This window comes from Cheilinus undulatus, linkage group 8, assembly GCF_018320785.1.
Source record: "Cheilinus undulatus linkage group 8, ASM1832078v1, whole genome shotgun sequence".
NCBI lineage: Eukaryota > Metazoa > Chordata > Actinopteri > Labriformes > Labridae > Cheilinus > Cheilinus undulatus.
The window spans coordinates 30,276,334-30,297,717 of NC_054872.1; the positions used below are offsets into that span (position 1 = coordinate 30,276,334).

At 39.6% G+C, this 21,384-nt stretch overlaps 2 protein-coding genes across 9 annotated transcripts in view; one reads left to right on the top strand and one right to left on the bottom strand.

Moving 5' to 3' along the window:
* Window positions 1-8,434, bottom strand: part of LOC121513663 (histone-lysine N-methyltransferase ASH1L-like) — a 27,086-nt gene extending 18,652 nt beyond the window's left edge. For 4 of the 8 annotated variants that reach the window (XR_005992229.1, XR_005992230.1, XM_041793560.1 and 1 more), the window contains exon 1: window positions 4,091-4,627. The gene's annotated coding sequence lies outside the window, so the exon portion shown is untranslated. Of the gene's footprint in view, window positions 1-4,090; window positions 4,634-8,307 lie in introns of those variants that run through there. The other 4 variants (XM_041793557.1, XM_041793556.1, XM_041793558.1 and 1 more) reach the window with 3 other exon arrangements.
* Window positions 8,393-20,631, top strand: dap3 (death associated protein 3). The gene is made up of 13 exons (XM_041793563.1): window positions 8,393-8,551; window positions 8,757-8,798; window positions 10,971-11,096; window positions 12,093-12,194; window positions 12,309-12,417; window positions 12,523-12,615; window positions 12,703-12,833; window positions 14,891-14,971; window positions 16,084-16,248; window positions 16,326-16,385; window positions 16,465-16,554; window positions 20,195-20,312; window positions 20,405-20,631. The coding sequence occupies exons 2-13, from the start codon at window positions 8,760-8,762 to the stop codon at window positions 20,488-20,490; spliced, it is 1,200 nt and encodes a 399-aa protein (XP_041649497.1). The 5' UTR covers window positions 8,393-8,551; window positions 8,757-8,759; the 3' UTR covers window positions 20,491-20,631.
* The last annotated feature ends 753 nt before the right edge of the window (window positions 20,632-21,384 follow it).

The window sequence follows — 21,384 nt, forward strand, 5'->3', positions numbered from 1 at the left end:
GACAGAAATGAAAGTGAGATGCAAGATCAAACAAGATAAGAGGTGAAACTGACACCAAAACTGCACTGAATACATACATACAAGAATCCCCAACTTTTTTGGGGGGGCATTTGGCATTCCTCAGTTACTTGAGATTTGCCACACATCTTTATATACATTACTTGCAATCCATCCATTATTGATGTTTTAGGAGCTTATGGGCAACATGCCATACTGTCTAACAGCACACTGTCTCCCATAGCAGTGATTCTTAACCTTTTTCCTCTGAACTCCCCAACTTGTATCTAAGAAGAGCTGAAGCCCTTTCCCAAACAGAAAAAGTGATCTAAAGCTATTCTAATTGTTTTTATCATTTAAAATAAAAAATAACCCTACGCACAAGTCCTCTTAAATGAATTATTATGATCTCTATATATTTAATATGAGTAAATCTAATTTTAACAACCTTAGAGCAGACCGAATGCCCCTGCCCCCAGGGGGCCCTGGACCCTAGGTTAGGAACCAATGTCTTATCGTATTGTGACGTATGGTAACATACTGTTACTTTACTATGGGTTGACAGATATTGGCTTTTCAGCATTGATATTGCTACCAGTTATTAGTAGTGCATATGACTGATAACCTATATTTGAAACTTCTGTTATGACCAGAGACTGTAAAAAGAACTGGACAAAGCCTGTGTGATGTCAGTCGTCTGCTTACAATAGGCGCACACAAACAGCTTTTGAAGCCAATCCGTGGCGGGCTCCATATTGAAATCACTGTCTCAACCGAACTTTGGATCAACCTAACGGTCCTGAAAAATGAAGCCAATGCAGAAGTGCAAAAAATTGCAGTACAGCGGGTGTCCACTTGAGGCTGCCTGCAGAAACACCAGAAATCCCTTCTGAACACCTATTGAAAAGCCATTTTTTAAAATAAACTGGTTTACAGCCTGGTTCAAAAAAGAAAAAAAACGTGTCTTATTAGCTAATGTCTTCATGTTCTCTCACTCTATGTGGGCTGAATTTTTTGTACCACAATGGTTTAGATTATATTTAGGAGAAACCTCACTGTGGACTGATTGGTGCATCTCATTTGATTAACAGATAGCTTGGCAGGCAGAAGCTACGTTTCTGTCGACCAGAAGGCTACCTAACTAGCTGACAGGAACTCTAGCTTAGTGGATGGGCCGTTAGGTTGATCCAAAGTTCGGTTGAGACCGCGATTTCGAAATGGAAGCCGCCGCGGATTGGCTTCCAAAGCAGTTTGAGTCCGCCAATTGTAAGCAAACAGCTGACGTCACACAAGGTTTGTCCAATTCTTTCTACAGTCTATGACCGCTGTATTATTTATTGCAACATATCATACTGTATTGCAACATATCGTATATCTCATATTGTTCTGTATCTCTTCATATTATATTACATCATAATTTTTCGGTATCAAATTCTGTCATGGCGTATCATATTGTATGATACCATAATATATCATATAGTATCATACTGTACAGTTACATATTGTATCATACATTATTATTTGGCCTTTTATGTCGCATCATATTGTATTGTGCTGTCACATATTCTATCATATTGTTGTATCATATTGAAATGCATCCTATTTAATGTAAAATTTTGTGTCTTAACAAAATGTATCAAATCATAACATATGGTAACCTGTTGTAAAATAACCTAACATACTGTATGATACTGTATTGTATCACATGTAACATGTTGTAACCTATCCTATATTGTATTATACAGCAATGTATTTTACATTTTAACATATCATATCTTATCATTTTGTATCATTACACTCTGTATAATATCATAATGTAATGTATTGTTCTGTAATGTAATAAATTGAGTTGCATCCTATCATACAATATTGTATCAAAACGTGTTTTGTATTTTGTCATACCACATTATATTTTAAGATATCGTAACATATCCTTTCATACAGTATCACACACTACAGTAAAATATCATAATACAAAATATCATATGGCATTATATATTCTATCATATTGCATTGTACGGTCACATATTTTAGCATATTTTACCATAAAGTGCTGAAACATATTGTATCATATCAAGGGGCGGAGCTAGGGGTTTTGGGCCCCCAGATATAAAATTACACAGGGCCCCCCTTAGTCGGCCAGCAAAACAAAAAAATTTGTCGTTTTATGAATATTGATGAATTTTAATGTGTTTTTGGACTAACATTTTCCTATATCAATAAGCAACATTCTTACTATGGTTAAATTGAATGTAATTTAATTTTTTCCTTGACATTAGTTGATGTCATTATTAGCCTATTCCCAAAGTATGAGACAATAGCCTCCACATTAGAAAAATGCTTAAAATACTGCAGTGTCTTTGTTCACCACTAACTTTATGCACCTTATACTGATGTATTTCATAAAATAACAAAACGTGGGGCTCTTCCATGTTTGAATAAGATGCCAGCCATTTGGTTTTATTTATCTCTTCTTGTTTTCTTATGCCCAATGACATCTCTGCACATTTGATTTAATAATGACACTGATTTACAAATTAAAAAAAAAAAAAAAAAGAATGAAAACAAACTTTTTATTTCAGGCTTCTTGAGGGCCCACCCCCACTGTGGGCCAGAGGAATCAGTTTCCCCCCGTTTTACGCCCATGATCATGTCATATCGTTCTGCATCTTACCTTACCATATGCTATTGTTACAGTGGGATTCCAACACCTCACCTGGTGCTAGCAAAGACTGTAATGTTAGTGTGTTTCTGTATCAAAATTCTAAAGATAGGATGCGCTGATGGGTACTTTTCATATCAAAATCATAAAAAACTATAATATATCAAGACCAACTGTCATGACCTCTGCCTTGAAGCTTGACTTGTATGAAGATGAGTAAACTGAGGAGGATACAGGCCTGAGAGGAACACTGACTCACATCAGTTTCAATCTGCTCGAGCACCGTGACTATAAGGAGAACATAAGAGTGGCAGGTTTTCAAACTAAAAAGGGCAAGCCCATTCAACATCAGTCAAAGTGCATACTAATAGCTTTTTATACTCTCCTGAGCTATACCTCTCACACATAACTCAAAATTATTCTAACATTAGACAAGAAGCTATTTCCAGTGACAGGATGATGGGTGGACTTGACACTACAGTCAGTGTGGTTCCTCGGCAGCGCTGAGGCGACGATTAAATCAAGATAATGGCCCACCATATTTCCAGCCATCATCACCAAGCCATGACGGTGTAGTTATCATCAATAACTACAACACCATCATCGTCTGCCTGACAACAGCACGAGCACAGCAAGCCCACAGCTGGAAATTAGGGATGCTGTGATGGCATCTCAAAATATTGAACCGTGAAGACTCACACTGTCAGTGCAGCTTCACTTCACACACTGGGAAGTTTCTCACGTGAGACTCCACACTCACGCGCACTTTCTCCTAGAATTATAAGTATGTTGGTCGTACATTGTGTACCCAGGTCGCAGCTGCGTAGGCTGACTGATGTTGCTACTGTAGATACAGTATGGGCAGTGGGGGTGTTACCGCACTGGAGCAACCTATCACTGGTTTACTGAGGACGTCAACAGGGGCTTCCTTCTCCATAATGACTTTGCGCACCTCCGAAAACCACTATCCGCCTGATGCTGTCGCACTTACAAATTATACACACATGCACGTGTTGTTGTTGTCGTCACTCCATCTCCATAATACATCACGATACATTAAAAGCCGTTTGTAAGCCTTGTGAACCACAAGCAAATGCAAATTCCAACTCAACATGGGAGTGAGGAGCTGCGTAGCGTCAAAAATGTGCTTGCTTGAGGTGTTTGTGATGTGGATAGGACCCGATCCACCTTTTTTCTCTTCCATCTGTCCTCTGCCAGCCCTTCTGCTGGTGTCAGCAACACTGAAATAAGAAATATCACCATGCACGGAGAAACACGCTCAGCAACAAGGGATAAAATTAGCGCTAAGCGGATGCACAAAATTTCTCAGTAACCTACAGTGCCGTGAGCTCGCTGAAGATGATGACAGGCCTGCACACATTAATACTGGCTGCCATGAAAATCTGAAATAAGGCTACGTATGCTACTTACCCGAGAGCGCGTCCCGGAGCCAACTGCGTTTAGGCAGGAGGTTAAGGTGTTGCTGTCCTGCTCTCCCCCTTCGCACCAACAGCGATCCCAAGCTTTTGGTGCATTAGATGTTTCTTTGGTTACATAACTACGGCCAGCGGAGGTTAAAACACCTTCTAAAACCGAGTTTCAGTCCCATCGCAGCGCGGAGCCTACTGTGCAACAACATTGGCGCGGGTGTTTTCATAATCATACAGTCGACAGATCTTCGTCGGCGCGTCTCCGCAGCTAGGTGGCGGACTGGTAACACTGGATCTTATTTGCCCACTTCTCTCGGGGAAAGTTACGTCTCTCCCGACAGTAATAATGGCTCGGATTGTACTCTCTTATGCACACGGGCTGTTAACGTGTCAGTACCACGGGGTAAACGCTGCTGCAGCGTGTGTGCGGGGCTACAGGCTGACAGCGCACAGGGGCAGCAGGATGTGCGGGAATGCAGTTGCGTGGCCATTTTCATGTGGCCAGAGGAGGAGATAAAACGGCGAACACATCACAGGATCTCATTGCGGTTCATAATAGCCGATTGGGGAGGGCTATTTAGACGTTTAATAAAATGGCGACGACTTGGCTAAAGTTAGCTGCTGGGAGGATTTGGGGAGCTGCTCGAAAGTTGTGTCGCGTCATATAATGTGGGGTTCAGTTTACAGTGGGAAAGGAAAGGCAGATTGTGCTAAATACGTAAACTTAGGCAAAAAAGCGTGTTTTATCGTAGATAATTTACGAAACATAGTGAACCGAAACTTAAACAGCACAAGGCTTAGGGCACTGGAAAACAATTTCATCTCCTAAATAACTCCAATCAATCCCTCAAAACAGGCTGTTGACAAATGTCAGATTTTCAAACTATTGACCTTCATTAAAAGTAGCAATGATGATGATGATGATAATAAAGACAATACTATAAAGTAGGGATAGTTGCTTTTGACGAGTTGAAGTGCAGTTAGAGTGTCTTTACTGTTGAAGGTACACAGAGCAGGCTGAAAACATTTTGGGGCCCTGGGGCAAGGATAAGCTTTTGAGCCCCCATCACCCCCTTGAATAGGGTTGGGTATTTTTTGTTTTTTTTCTGATAGTCGTACTAAATTGATGCTTTCTAAACAGTGACTGAATCAATACTTTTAATGGAAAAAAAATGTTTTTTAAAAAGTCTTAGGGAAAATAAAAGCTGTCTCATTATTATGGCCAGGCAGTTTAAATTTAGATTACACTTATGACCTGTTGCAATTTTAAGATCACAAAAGGCCAATATTTCTTTGTATGTATATCCACATAAACATATGTATATTAAAAATTATGATTGGAAACATAATTCATTAAGCCCAACCTTAAAGATCAAAAAAGTGAAGTAAACATGTTACTTTGTAGCAAAAAAGCTAACATATTTAGGGAAAAAATGAGATTAGAAAGTTGTTTTTTAACAAGAAAACAAACTCAGAATTTCAGTTTAAAAGTCTGATACTAGCAAGTAAATCTTACATTTTAGCAACAGAAACTCAAAAAGTTCAAGTTTTAAAAACCCAACATTCACAATGTCAAGCCAAAAATTTACAAGAAATCCAACTGAAAATAGTGGTTGGCTTTTTGATTTTCAACTCTTTAATCACAAAAATATTAAGTTTTAGTTAGCTTACCATTACATCTTTAAAGTAAAAAATGTAATTTTTTTGTGATTAAATAACTTTTAAACTTGAGATTTTCAAAGTTTTTCTTTAAAATTAACAAATCCTCTTTTTTTCAGTAGTGGCCCTTATACAGCCTTGTAATAATGGATAGTTTAAACATATATCTTTTGTCAAAACTAGGTGTATATAGGCGTGTTGCGCTGAGATTTTGTCAATGGAAACTATAAAATTGACGTTTACTTTTTCAGATGGGTGCTAGGGGGGCTTAGCTTTCCTTAGATACAGGTAGGGGGGCTGCCTTGAGGAAAAAAAGGTTGGGAACCACTGCTCTACACCAGTGGTTTTTAACTGGCGAGCCCAAAAGTGAGTTGCAAAGCTGTGTCCAGTGGGTCGCATATATATATATATATATATATATACAGTTGCTAGAAAAAGTATGTGAACCCTTTGAGATTTCTTGGATTTCTGCATAAATTGGTCATCAAATGTGTTGCGATCTTCATCTAAGTCACAACAATAGACAACACAGTCTGCTTAAACTAATACCGTGCAAAAACTAATGTTTTCATGTTTTTATCGATCAAACCATTTAAACACTTACAGTGCGGGTGGAAAAAGTATGTGAACCCCTAGGCTAATGACCTCTCCAGAGCTAATTGGAGCCAGGAGTTAGCCAACCTGGAGTCCAATCAATGTCATGAGATTGGATGTGTTGGTTAAAGCTGCCCTGCCCTATAAAAAACACACACCAGTGTTGTATTTGCTGTTCTCAAGAAGCATTGCCTGATGTGAAGCATGCCTGGCACAAAAGAGCTCTCAGAAGACCTACGATCAAGAATTGTTGACTTGCATGAAGCTGGAAAGGGTTACAAAAGTATCTCTAAAAGCCTTGATGTTCACATGTCCACGGTAAGACAGACTGTCTACAAATGGAGAAGGTTCAGCACTGTTGCTACTCTCCCTAGGCGTGGTCGTCCTGTAAAGATGACTGCAAGAGCACAGTGCAGAATGCTCAATGAGGTGAAGAAGAATCCTAGAGTGTCAGCTAAAGACTTACAGAAATCTCTGGCACATGCTGACATTTGTGTTGACACATCTACAATAAGTAAAACATTAAACAAGAATGGAGTTCATGGGAGGACACCACGGAGGAAGCCACTGCTGTCCAAAATCACATCACTGCACGTTTGAAGTTTACAAAAGAGCACCTTGATGTTCCACAGCACTACTGGCAAAATATTCTGTCCATAGATGAAACCAAAATTGAGTTATTTGGAAGGAACACACAACGCTATGTCTGGAGAAAAAAAGGCACAGCACACCAACATCAAAACCTCATCCTAACTGTGAAATATGGTGGAGGGGCCATCATGGTTTGGGGCTGCTCTGCTGCCTCAGGGCCTGGACGGATTGCTGTCATTCATGGAAAAAATGAATTCCCAATTTTATCAAGACATTTTACAGGAAAACTTAAGACCACCCGTTCGCCAACTGAAGCTCAAAAGAGGATTGGTGATGCAACAGGACAACGTCCCGAAGCATAGAAGTTAATCAACAAGAGAATGGCTTCAACAGAAGAAAATACACCTTCTGGAGTGGCCCAGTCAGAGTCCTGACCTCAACTCGATTGAGATGGTGTGGCATGACCTCAAGACAGCGATGCACACCAGACATCTGAATAATATTGCTGAACTGAAACAGTTTTGTAAAGAGTAATGGTCCAAAATTCCTCCTGACCGCTGTACAGGTCTGATCTGCAACTACAGGGAATGTTTGGTTGAGGTAATTGCTGCCAGAGGGTCAACCAGTCATTAGCCTAGGGGTTCACATACTTTTTCCACCCTGCACTGTGAATGTTTATATGTTTTGTTCAATAAAAACATGAAAACATTTAATTTTTTGTGCAGTATTAGATTAAGCAGACTGTTTTTGTCTGTTTTTGTGAATTAGATGAAGAGCGAACACATGACCAATTTATGCAGAAATCCAAGAAATCTCAAAGGGTTCACATACTTTTTCTAGCAACTGTATAAACGCAGTGCATCTATGTTTGTTGATAACGTGCATCGGTAGCCTAGTGCCTTTCCCTTTATCGACTTGAAAATAACTGAATACAAATTCAAAGAAGAACACTAATTCACATTAGACATACAGTTGGGCCTAGAGGGGACCGAGGACCATGTCCTTGGACTATGGTAAATGCAATTAATTTAAGGTATTTACACATTAAGTCTCAAACAAAACATTAAGCAAATTGCTGAGTACAGCTAAAAGTAAATATGCAACACAAAGCAAATGAAGTGGGTAAGTAGTTAAATGTAGAGTAACAAAATGAGCCTTTTGTAATTGTACACATAAAACGAGAAAAATAGCCTTTTTTTGTAGTGCATATTTTACTCTGTTATAAAACTGAATAAATTTTGCATATCAGTAGCTTAGAAGCACCGAGGTCAAACACTTGCGTAGAAACAGCTTCACAATATGTAAACATCAGCCAAACGTTCAAAACTTTGCTTTGTTGCTTGTGAGTGTCAAAATATGAAGAACATCATTTACCCTTGTTGTTGTGGCCTGGCTGGTGTGATGTCACCTCATTGGCTCCCCGGAGACTTTGGTGGCGTTACGTCACTTCCTGCTCTATGCTGCAACATGGCGATGTCCATGACAGATCTACCACATTGACTTCGTCTGGAGGTTTGCACGCCAGTTATATAAAATATTATGAGAGATTGTCAGCAGATGTCTTCAACCTGAAATCCTCGTCAGTTGACATTCAACGAAGTGAACTACGGATAAACAGGTTTGTTAGCTCACTTAGCTCTGCATTGCTAACGTCTGTAAGTTACCCTGTAAGTTGCCTGCTAGGTGGCTAGGTTCCGCTTCTAGCTGTTAGCGTGTTTACGCAAGGTTACGGGACATTTTAGCGTACATACTGAACATGTTTCTTACTACAGAACCTGCAATTCCTTACAAATAACGGAGTGTTTCCCTCCTCCTTTTATCAGATCATGGCGCTTCACAGACTGTCCTTCAGACTACGGCAAACGGTGAGTTCAGTGCAAACAGTTCATTTAAACAACATTAACGCTGCAGTATTATGACCTGAGCATGAGGAGAAAACGTTTTTTGCCGGTTAATAGAATGTTATATGTCACTTTTCTTCATAGACGCTTCTGAAAGTATCCTATGGTGTTGATTTCACCAGAAGGATAGACCACATATATCTAATAAAGCTATACATGTTATTTGTGTGAAGAATTTTATGCAAATTTGTATCTTGATTCGGAGCTACAACCCCCACAGGTATCGACAGAATCTTCGGTTGGTTTGCATTTGTGCCTTTCTGACACCTAAGGCTGAAATGCATTAATCAACATCATCATGAGTTTTTTTTTTTTTTTTTTTATCCCCCTACACCTATTCTAATTGGATCAGCGTGGTAGATGAACTTACATTAGACCACATCTAACAAGAGATTTTTTGAGGCCCAGTTTAGAGTATTTAGGCGCTTTACAGTTGAAGAGGTTCCTGTTTATTTAATGTGCTTTAACACACCCAAACACCATATGATGCATAAACATGCAGGAAAGACACAAAAGCCAACAGACAGTTATTACACATAATAGGTTCTTTGCAGATGATGTTACGCAGCAGCGATGAACTCCAGATGGGAGCAAGTTGTGATTTTTTAAAGAGAATAACCAAAAAACCAGGTTTTGAGCCGTAAATCATTATGCCAAGCATTGAGAGTGCAAAAATAAAAACATTCTTAAGATACTTTTTTTCTCTAAAGTAGTGGAATATTCAGACAAATTAAAAAAAAAAAAGTTTACAAAACTAACAGAAATGGCAGCAGGCAGGAATGAAAAAGCCTCTGTCTAAAGCCTTGATGTGCAGCTTGTGTATGGTCCATTTCCACATAGTTAGTGGTACAGTTTATGTCAATACAGTTTTGTCATGGTTAAGTTAAGTAAACTCTGATCTTTCGACAGCAAAGGAGGGAGGTTGACTGGCTGCTCAATATGACTAAGGTGCTTCAATAATAAACCAAAATTGGGTGCTCTTGGAAAACAGGGGGGGGGAAACTGTCCAAAAAGGAGGAGAAAACCAGGCACTCCAAACAACAAAATGTGCAAATGAGGACTGAAATACTAAAAAGCCTTTATTGTAATGGCCAAATCATTAAAAAGCCAACATGTTTCGACCAAACTGGTCTTCTTCAGGTCTAACTTCTGATCTTTACTGTATTTCCTCAGCTGATGTCCATTCAGTCTCAGTATAGAGATTCAAACCATTTGGCTCAGCTCAGTAGAGCTGGTTGTTTGGCTACCAAACGGCTCTTCTTTTGTTAACTGTTTAGCTTGCTAAATGTGGATTAAATAATGACAAAGGATAGAGGAAAGGAAACTGGCTCTCAAATTAGAGCTAACTACCTACAGTGGCTCATATTAAAGAACTGTTTCAAAGAAGAGGGTTGTTTTAAACGGCAGCATCATCATCCTAACCCTTACCCTACAAAGTTTATTCGGTTAGCAATACATCATTTTTTCAATGATGAGCTTTTAACTCAGAAAAATTAGGACTTCATATGAGTTAAAGGGCCTCAGCTAGCTTCTAAGCTCAGAAATAGACTCCTGTAGAATCTTGTCTCCCTTCGTCTGGATGGATAACTCTAAGAGATCTGCAAGACTGAGAGATTTGTGATAATGATTGCCTAAACATCAGGTAAATCTGTTAAACTGTGGTAAAAATCACATTTGTAAAGTGTAGTTATTGTATTCAATCTGTGTAGAAATGTTCTGATAATTGCAGCATACAGGTTCATTTCGAGCTTTAAAGTACTGACTTTCCTCCATTCCCATTTATCCCTAAGGGCTTTTCCCAACTTCTTGACCCCCAGCAGACATTTGGGATTATGTGATTGCAAACAGCCTATTGAAAAAAATAGAACTGGGGTAAAGTACAACAACAGCAAAGAAAACAGTAAAGTGCCTGCTTAAGAGATTAACTGTGCTGAAAATCAGAAGGGGTCCAGAGAGGTTTGAGTATTCACATATGTAATAATATGCTATTATCTTCTGCAAAACATATTTTTGTCAATTTTATTGTTTTCTTCAACCTCTTTTTGTTCTGTTTTGTACTGTACTAAAAGCCCAGCAGGATTCACGATTGTAGAAATACCCTTGGATGTAAGTATTAATTTGGTTTAATTTTTGCAGATTCCACATGTAAGGCCTCTTCATACCAGTGCATGTGGGCAGCAGCAGGAGGCGTTGGCTGTACCGTTCGCTGTACAGTCAGAACCAGAGCCCTTCTCAGTTTTCAGAACTCAGGAGACTGATCCAGTAAGCACACCTAACTTTCCCGTCCAAATGCTCTGGGGCTTGTACTACAAAACCAGACTTTGCTTGGGGAGGTAACTTCTGGCATAACCTTGGGTTTTCAGTACGATGAAAAGAGCAGATCACTATGTAAATTTAGCAGCAGTTAATGTTCTGGATATGAACTTAATCTATATGAAACTTTGCCTACTGACCAATCAGGTCTCATGATCACAAGCGGGAAGAAGACCCACACTATCCCGTATGCCTTTAATATTAAGAATAAGTACGCATTACTGTGAAAGAGATTAATATTGATCTGTAGTAATCACACTACAACAGAGACTAAAGAAAGAACTGACACCGTCCAAAAGATATAGAATTAAGCCTACTTTACTTTCAGTAATATTTTCAAACTCAATTTTATATGCCATATCTCCCTCTGTATGCCTTCGGGCTGCGGCTGACTTATTACTTCTTAAACTGTCAGACACGCAGCATATAAGAAAACAATTTATTTAAGAGAAGGAACTGGAGTTATTAAACTCAGATCTTATGTGTTCTGATGATGATCAAGCAATGTTATAAGGCTTTATTTGTGCTTTCACAGTCTGCAATTGTTTTTAGTGCATTTGTCTTTGCAGCTGCGTTGCATTAGTTTCTAGTATGTGTTTAACTTTTAATATCATAGTTTGCACTGACTTTGTGAAGTATGACAGTCATCTGATGGCAGCGCTGTTTGTATGTACATTTATTTGTGTCATATGTGCTAACACTGTCTCTTTCTTTATATGGGCATACTCATAGAAACTCTAGATTTACTTACTAAGCTGATAACCAGCATTGTGTGTCCATTTATCATGATTTCTTTGCTTTGGTTAGTGAAACAAAGTAACCTGAAGATACTCCTGGTATGTTCAGCTCTGCTTCATGGTACAGGCCTCTTGTCTTGCTAAGTTGCTGTGGGGTAAACATAACATGTGATATAAGGTGATTCGCTCACTGTTTGTCTTTTTGTAGGCATGCCAGTCAGAGAGACATATCGGACAGTATTACACCCTGCGCCCTGGGGAAGTTCACACTCTGTTCCCTCATGGCCTCCCCCGACGCTTTCAGAAACAGGTCTGTGCCAGTGCCTATGATTAAATGTACTTTATTTTTAAACTGTTAAAGCTACTGATAATATTTTTTAGTTTATTCTTTTAATCTATTAAAATGTCCTATGTATGATTTTAGGTAAAGACGTTTAATGAAGCCTGCATGATGGTGAGGCAGCCTGCTCTAGAGGTCATCTCTTACCTAAAGAAAACAGACTCCAGCAAGCCTCCCATGCGATATTTATTCTGTATCCTTCCAAACGCAAATATTACACCCACACATGCTTTGAGATGCATCTTCTTCTCCTGATGCCTCAGATTTCACCTGTTGTTAACCTTATCAAGCTGTTCAGATGGGCCAAAGGGCACTGGGAAGACGATGTCTCTCTGTCACACTGTCCACTTCTGCTACACACAGGGATGGGTGGTGCTGCATATTCCTGACGGTAAGACAGTCATACCCACTGAGTGTTTTAGTAACAGCTGAGCCCACAGGAGTACAGAAAGAGGTCATATCTTGTCTTTTTCCACAGCTCATCTCTGGGTGAAGAACTGTAAAGAGCTGCTTCCCTCAGTTTTCAACAACTCTCGCTTTGATCAGCCATTACAAGCCACTGAATGGTTGCGCAACTTCAAAACCTCCAATGAGCGATTCCTTTCAAAGGTAAGAATAATTATAGGATGTTTCTTTTTGAGAGCTTTTTAAAATCAGGCTCATGAAATATTATCTTATTTGTCACATTAAAACAAGCATGCTGAAGATTTTAAAGCAGGCTTGCTTTGTCTTTTCTGTGTGCACAAGCCGGTTTAATTATAAGAGCAATTTAACAGCATGGTGACACCTCTTCATAGCACCATGCACCAATATGAAACAAAGTATAGGTTGTTAACCGGCATATAAGCAGTGAAACAGCATGATGGAGTTTAGTAGTTGTATGAAACATCTAACATCTATAGTTAAATTCAACGAGGAAGCATTTTAAACATTCAGCATGTTGCTCCTCTTAAGCAGGTAAAGACAATAAAACATTTTTATTAAACATTTCTATCAAAACAATAGCTCTGACCAAAATCACATTCTGTTTACTGTGTAGTGAAAGTTAACCTGACACGTCAGATGGATTTGTTTCACACATCCATCTGGAAAACCTTCCATAGACGGCATTTGGAAAAGGGCAGAGCCTTCGAAAAAATACTCAGAGGGTGATTGGATGAACGTTATGTCTGTCACATCTTTACGGCCCAATCAGAGCAACAAAACACGTGACTTCGTAGTCCCAAACCAGGTGCGCTGCTACAACTAGTAAACTCCATAGAGAGCTGCATAACGTGAACCATGGCGACTTTAGACATGTCAGTACATGACTTTTGTCTTTTTTGAAATGAAAACAACTCACTGCTGTTCTTTGCTCTTCTTTTAACAAAAAAATATGTCAAGTTCTGATAAAAATGTACGGTTTAGCAGCATCCACGCTAATGTCTTTCGCCATAACTGCACCGGCCTCTTGTTGTTGCTTGCATACGTCATGACTCTGCCGCACCCAAAAGTACTGCCCCTTGACGCTGATTGGTCCTGTCACTTTCTAACCGGGCCCACACGGTACAGATGGGAGCTTTGCAAGATGGATTTGCCACTAAGAAACACAGAAAGGGGCGTATCCATCTGCTTTGCAAGGTTTAATGAAAGTGCCATTTTTCCTGATCTCTCACCTCTGTGAGCTGAGCGTAAGGCGGTCACAGGCACTCATGCTCACCACTTGTCCAAAAATATATGATTTCTGGCATCGTTTGTTTCAGTGGTATTCAAGCATCTTAAAGGTATATTTCGGGGGTTTTTTGTAAGTTGGGTTGTATGAATATGTATGTAAGTGGCGATAGTTGTGCCATTAGCCTCCAGGGATTTCAATGTGTGTTTCCCCTTTAATACGAAATTACTTTGAGAAGCAAGGCTATATAATGTTGTTCAGGGGTATAAATTCTCTGTGTAATTTAGCGAGTTTAAGGTAAAAATGGGCCAAAAAACAATGCTGGGTCAACTGTTTCATTTTTCAACCACAAAGCGCTGTGTATGGTACTATTCATGCAAGCTTCAGCTACTGCTCTTCCAGCTAATGGCACTGCTACAGCCAAGTACCTCATCCAACCCAGCTTCAAAAAATCCAGAATATCCTTTTCAAGACATCATTGATTCCAGACCTGGAAACTGCTCCACTGGGTTATTCTTCTGTTGTGAGGACACTTGACCACAATGCTAGGACGGCTCTGATGTACGGCACAGTAATTGCCAAGAGAAACATTTTTAAATTGTGGAATTGTGAAGCAGTTCCTCAGTTTGATGTTAATTTGCGAGAATTGGTAAATGTTTTACATAATAGAGAGACTGAAATGAACTCTTGGGCCCACTTCAGAAATTTATGAGGATGAAGGACTTAGTGCTACAACACACTAAAGATTAATCCTGCTCTCATCTCTTTCTATAACACGCTTTGTACACAGAATGATCATCCAATCATCCTCCAAGTTTGTTTTTTAAAGGATCTGCCCCTCCTAGACACATTGCCTGGATGGATGTGAAATATATCCTATGAAACATTTATTCTGGCATTTGAGGTTAGGCTAAATAGAGTGATTATTGAAATTCCTGTGCTAATGTATGTAGTGGATGTTTAATGAATAAAACAAATACATTTTTTAAATGATTTTTCACTGTTTCTCTCCCAGATCAAAACAAAGCATCGCTACATGTGGACAAAGAGAGAGTTCACTGAGGAGGGAAGCTCACTAGGAGAGATGGTGGAGCAGGTGAGTCTTCTCGGAGTACGAAGGAGTGGGTAATATTTCCTACATCATTCAGATGTGTTTCGTCTATTTTTCCTTCTACTGAGTTTCCCTCGGGCATCTTTAAAGTCTCATTTTTCACCTTGCTTGTGCTTCTTGATCAAGAGCCGATGAGACTAGCATTGTGACGGATCAGCAGTATCTATTTGGACCTCACCCTGGTAAAGGCAGAAAGAAGCTGTAGATTTATGTCAACCCTGTGAATTTCTTTTTACCTCTTCTAGCCAGCCATCTTTCTCAGGCTGCATCATTTCAGAATATTTGCGACACAAGTGCAGCCCTATTTTGGCAGATGTGTCATTCAAACTAAGTTTTGGTCACTGCTGGAGGTAGTCTGAGCTGGTTGAAGGCTGTAATTAGATCTGATATTAATTGGCAGCCTTTTGACACAGACTTTTATTAGAATGAAGAATTTAAGGAATTAAAGTGATGTGTTATTTTACAACACAGGGCTGAAGAAGGAAATGCGGTTGCAGTCCCTTAATGCCACAAATTCATTGAAGATGATGAATTTTAATTTTAAACTTCTTCTGGAGCATGTTTAATAAATATTTAGATGCAAACAGGATAAAAACTTGAGAAATGCTGCACACAAGAGTGGTATATGTCCATGCTTTAAATGCCAAGATAGATTTTGAAATAAGTCGCCATTTAAAACAGATCTTTTTGTTTGATGCTTTCATCTCTCTGGTTATAACATGAGACATGATTTAAGTGCAGTGTGAGTTCACAGCCAGTATAATCAAAGATCTGTGTGTTATGATTGTAGTGGCTAATTTAGCCTTGAGACTCTATCTCCATCCATAAATTAAAGACTGGCTGCAGAGGCCTTACATCTTTCTTCACACATAATGATTTTTACATTTTCAGAATCGTAGCTCCAGACGACCCCGACTTAAATCAATCGAGTCAATCTATCAGCCTTCACACAGCTCTCTCTAGACCGTCTTTTCTTTTTCTTCAACTTTATACAGCTCTTTTGAATGTGCAGTAGTACTCTCCAAGACTAGCTGATGACTTTTTAAGGATGGAGTTGATGTCCTCTTCATGCTTGTGTTGCTGTTTCTCTGCTGTAGGGCATATCTCGTGTGAAGAGCAGCAGCGATGTTGTGGGGGCTTTGTTTAAGGAGCTGAGGCTGCAGAGTGGACAGCCTGGGTCAGACTTCCGCCTGGCTGTGGCTGTCGATGGTGTCAACGCCCTGTGGGGGAAATCCACTATCAAAAAGGAGGATAAGAGCCAAGTGAGAAAACACATTCAAAGTGCTTGTAATGTTGTCTGAGATTCATAAATCTTATGTGCTATGCTGATGTCCAACAGGTGAATCCAGATGAGCTTACTTTGGTTCATAATCTGAGGAAAATGATGAGGAACGACTGGGTGAGACTAAAACTCTAAAGGCAAAGTATAAGTTTTCTACCTCTAATATGTTTCCAGTAACTTTGACTCTCTGTCTTAGACTGGAGGCGCCATCATCGCCACTCTCTCTCAGACGGGGTCTGTCTTCACTTCAAGATCTGAGTATTTGCCTCAAGAGCTACTAGGAGAGGTCAGGGGTCATTTTTTGTACTTAAGAACATGTAGCAAAGCTTTTCCTCAAGCTTTGACTTTAGATTAGCCTTTCCCTTTCTCTTATAACTGCAGTCATTAGTCAAGAAACTGCAAACCTGTCCTTGAGCCATCCATTGTCCTCTGTTGTTTCTTTGTTCTGAACATCTCAAAAACAGCAAAACAGGCAGTCATATCCAGCAGTATTACAAGCATACAGATTACGTGTGACATTTGTCAACAAAGGATGAGTCCCAGCCTTTGTTTTGCGTGTAATTGCTTTCACTTGGCACAAACTGTGTAGTTTAACACAAAGGCAAAAGTGTTTGGAGAACAGAAACTCAACACCATTAAACCCTTTAATATGTCACTTCTGTTCTCATTCTGTCAGCTTTGTTCATGTTGTTTTATGCCCAAAGTGGTCTCTGTTTGCAGAGTTACACCTTGTGATTGTTTAGTTGTAATATTTTTAGAGCTATTTATCTGATGTCTGCATGACGTATGATCCGTTTCCTAACAGATAAATAGATATATCAACGTCGCCCACCTCTAAATATTTTACAGGATAACGATTGAACTGTAAAAGATAAACAACAGTCATACATTACAATGTCAGTGTTGTGTAAAAAATACAGACTTACAGAGGTTTCATTTACAAACATTGTGTAAACACAGAACATGGCCTGAAACTGGTGTATGCCACTTCCTATGAAAAGTATGTGATCTATAAAAACTAGGGCTGTCTGCATGAGTGCACAAATTGTGATGTGATGAAGGTCCACAATTAGTGCATTAATTTTTTTTTTAATCACATGCTTTATTTTCCCTTGATTAAGCCACTTCAACATCTCCCTGCAGCCCCAGTGATGTAAAATTAGTACCACACTGCTCCTTAACGTCTTATTCCTTAGCTCAGTGGATGGGTCAAAAGTCATCTGCACCTTGTCTCATCACACATTTATTATTTATATTTCCTTATTTCACAGCAAGTGCCTTTTTACAACGTAATCTTGAATCAATCTAAAATTTCTTCCTTATTTTCTGTCAAAATAAAAGCAGGTGTGTACTCAGACCCTTTGTAAAAACAACTTAAATTTAACTCATGTTCCTCCCTTTTCTCTCAGTCTTTGCTGAGATATTTCTACACTTTAATTGAAATCCATCTGTGGTAAATAAAATTGATTGGACATGATTTTGAACTGCACTAACCTCTCTATAAAAGGCCTCACAGCTGACAATGCATATCAGAGCAAAAACCAAGCCATGAGGTCAGAGGAACTGCCTGCAGAGCTCAGAGACAGGATTGTTGCAAGGCACTGATCTGGGGAAGACTAAAGAAATTCTGTTACACTCGGCCTGTGCTCAGAACTCCCAAGTGGGCCTTCATGTGTTTTACACTAAGAAGAAGCCGCCATCTAGCCACTCTGCCATAAAGCCCAGATCAGTGGAGGGCTGCAGTGATGGTTATCCTTCTTGAATTTTGTTCCATCTCCACACATGATCTCTGGAGCTCAGTCAGCCACCTCTCCTACTAAGACACTTCTCCTCTGATAGATCAGTTTGGCTGGGCAACCAGCTCTTGGGAGACTCCTGTAGTGCCAAGGTTCTTCCAGTTGAGGAGTATAGAGGTCACTTTGCTCTTAGGAACCTTCAGTGCAGCGACATTTTTGTAGCCTTCCCCAGATCTGTGCTTTGCAACAATCCTGTCTCTGAGCTCTGCAGGAAGTTACTTTGACCTCATGGCTTGGTTTATGCTCTGATATGCATCGTCAGCTGTGAGTTCTTCTATAGAGAGAGGTGTGTTCCTTTCCAAATCATGTCCAATCAGTTTAATTACCCACGCCGATGAAATTGGCAGGGGGTTATGTAAAGGGTTCAGTATCTTTGTATGTTTGTTTGTTTGTATGTGTACAAGATAACTTGAACAGAAAGTCAGATCTTCACCAAACTTTCAGGGAATATTGGGATAGTGACAGGGAAGAATAGATTAGATTTTTGTGATGATCCGCGCACCCGTTCAGTTTTTCTCAGACTTCGAATTTTGAACACCATAGTAATCAATGGGAGGGTGAGTTCCTCGGTGGCGCTGCTTAGGCATGGGTCTGCCGCCTCAGACGGCCATTCTAGTTTATCCTACGTAGACTCCAGTCGAGGTGTAGAAACATCTCAGCAAATATCCAGAGAAGTGGAGGGGACCTGAGCTAAAGTTTTAGTTGTTTTGAGAAGGGTCTGAATACTTATGTCAGTTTGATATTTCAGTTTTCAAATTAAATGAATAATGAATTTGCTTTAAGATTTATTTTGGGCCTTTTCATGCCTTTATTTGATAGAGGAAGGACAGTGGATAGACTTTGAAACAGGGAAGAGAGTGGGGAGAGACATGCGGTAAAGGGCCACAGGCCGAATTCGAACCCGGGCAGCCCGCGTGCATGGGTAGCGCCTTAAACCACTCGACCATCTTCGCTCCCAATAATGAATTTGCAAAGAAAAGAAAAAACAATTCTGATTTCCCTTTGTCATGATGGGGTTAATGAGAATAAAAGTTTGTTTTCCCTCTGTAACAACAGGCTACAACATAAAATTTTTTTAAAGAAGTGAAGAGGGTCTAAAACTTTCTGAATGCACTTTATTTTATTAGTGTTGTCTCACCTTCATTCACCCATAGAACAGGTGATGGAGCTATATCCAAATATAATCATTTAGCGTAGAAATCCATAGTAATACCAAACATCATGAAACATCTGTGGACCATAGTGGCAGCAGTTCTATAAATATCCTCATATATTTTCGTTGTTATCAGAATATAGCATTTTTAGTCAGTAGAAATTGCTTTGCTTTAAGATGCACATAGTAAATGGAGGCAGGGCAGTGTAGCTTCCCCTACTCTGCCTTCTTGTCACTCAGCACATCTTCAGCACCCACATGTATCCATTGAAAAATGGAGCAAAGTGTTTTAAATGAGGCCTAGACAACTCTCACACAATCCTAACACGATCCTCATTATCAGTCATAGTTCAGGCTGAGTTCAACAAGATAAAACCAAAACATTAAAATCTTTTGATCACCATTTTGACTTCTCTAGTGATATCCTTCAGTGGGGGGAGAGAGACCTTTCCAATGATTAATGTGATTGCGGGTCCTGGAAACATACTAAAACTGCAGTTAAACTTGTGACTAATGGTGGATGTTTTGGCACAGAATGAGCATGTGGTTGCAGCAGCAGAGTGGTGACAGTCATTTTTTTCTTTTGTTTGTGACCCCTCCATCTGTAGCAAACAAACAATGTGTGTGCTCTCACTGCCCTTTGTTGGTGCAGGAAATTTATTCTCTTTCCTCAGTCCAGTCATCATGACCCGCCGCTAAAAACTTTTGATCTGATGCTGATTTTAATGCGTTTTCATTCATAAGGAGCTTTGACCACTTATGGGTGAATGTGGGCGTTTAGAGAGAGGATGTGCATACATTTTCAATCATACTGTGATTTATAAAGGGAGCAATGCATAAAGGCACTGTTTTGTGAATCAGGATTATTGTTAGTCAAACTGTTTTCCGGTTTTCGGCATACTTGTTAGATGGACTCTACACTGTTTTCTAAACAAGGCCCTCGTTAATGTCTGTTTTTTTTTTTGTTTACTCATCAGAGGGGGTTTGACCACATGGACCCATTCATCCCGGTGTCAGTGCCCAACTACAGTGAAAAAGAGTTTGAGAGCTGTTACCTCTACTATATGGACCGGCACTGGCTGCAGCATCCACAGAGTAAGTGACAACTCTCTGGATGCTTTATTTGGTAAAAACACATTAACTGATTCTTTTCAAATCAGGTACTATTGATTATTTTTCTTCATCAGGTCAAACAGAGGAAGGAAAGAAAGAAATTACCTTCCTGAGCAACAGAAATCCTTCAATGATGGAAAGACTTTGTGCCACCCTCTGAAGCTACATAAAGATGGGACCTACAAACATAAACATCAGTGTCTATAATACATTAATATACAAATAGCCATGTCTGTAATACCTGCCCCACTGTAAATTATGATGTGTGTGTGTAACTTTGATAATAAAATCTTAAATTACATCTAAAGTGTTGTGTTTTTGGAAAATGAAGTAAATAATTTAAATCATCTGTACACCCTTTTTCTGAAAATGAACATGCAGTCTGTATTTTTAGAGTTACGAACTTATCTGAGGAGGTAAACTGTTAAATGACGTTGAAGTTGTTGGTCGCAGAACGCATGAGGTTGTTGAAGACTGGAAAATACTTCACTATGAACTGTAGGCATATTCCTATTTCTTTGCACAGTCACATCCCTACATTTAAAGATTTCCACCCTTTCTGAGAGGACTTAATGACTGCAGCTGCTGCTCTTTTAAAGGGGACATATGCAAAATATACTTTTTCAGGCTTTTCTAACAAAAGTATGTGCCCCTGGCCTGTCCACAATCCCCCCAAGAATCAGGAAAATCCATTCCCTTCCCCCTCTCTTTCTCCACCTGTCAGAAATTGTGTGCTGAAACAAGCCTTCTCAGATTTTCCCCTCATGATGTCATGTGGGGAGTTGGCACCACCCCCAGGTTTGGTTGGTCTTCCCCACTTGGAAGACAGTTCCACCCTCCTCTCCTGATCCTCCTCTCAGCTGGCATCTGAGAGGAGGATCATGAGCGCCACATCCATTAAGCTACATCAATTTCCTGAGAAGGGCGGAATCAGACAGCTCAGAAACATTTAAAGCTACAGACAGAGAAACAGCTCTTTCTGAGCAGGGCTGAAACAGAACATTTTTCCAAGGACTGAGTCTGTCAAGGAGTAGATTTCCAAGGATTCACATAT

What these genes read in the sequence shown, in the direction of transcription:
- dap3 (XM_041793563.1), top strand. Translation starts at nt 8,760, where the DNA reads ATGGCGCTTCACAGACTGTCCTTCAGACTACGGCAAACG. An exon ending in AAAAGGAGGATAAGAGCCAA is followed by an intron (nt 16,249 to 16,325) that starts GTGAGAAAACAC and finishes GATGTCCAACAG; the next exon opens with GTGAATCCAGATGAGCTTAC. An exon ending in CTCAAGAGCTACTAGGAGAG is followed by an intron (nt 16,555 to 20,194) that starts GTCAGGGGTCAT and finishes TTTACTCATCAG; the next exon opens with AGGGGGTTTGACCACATGGA.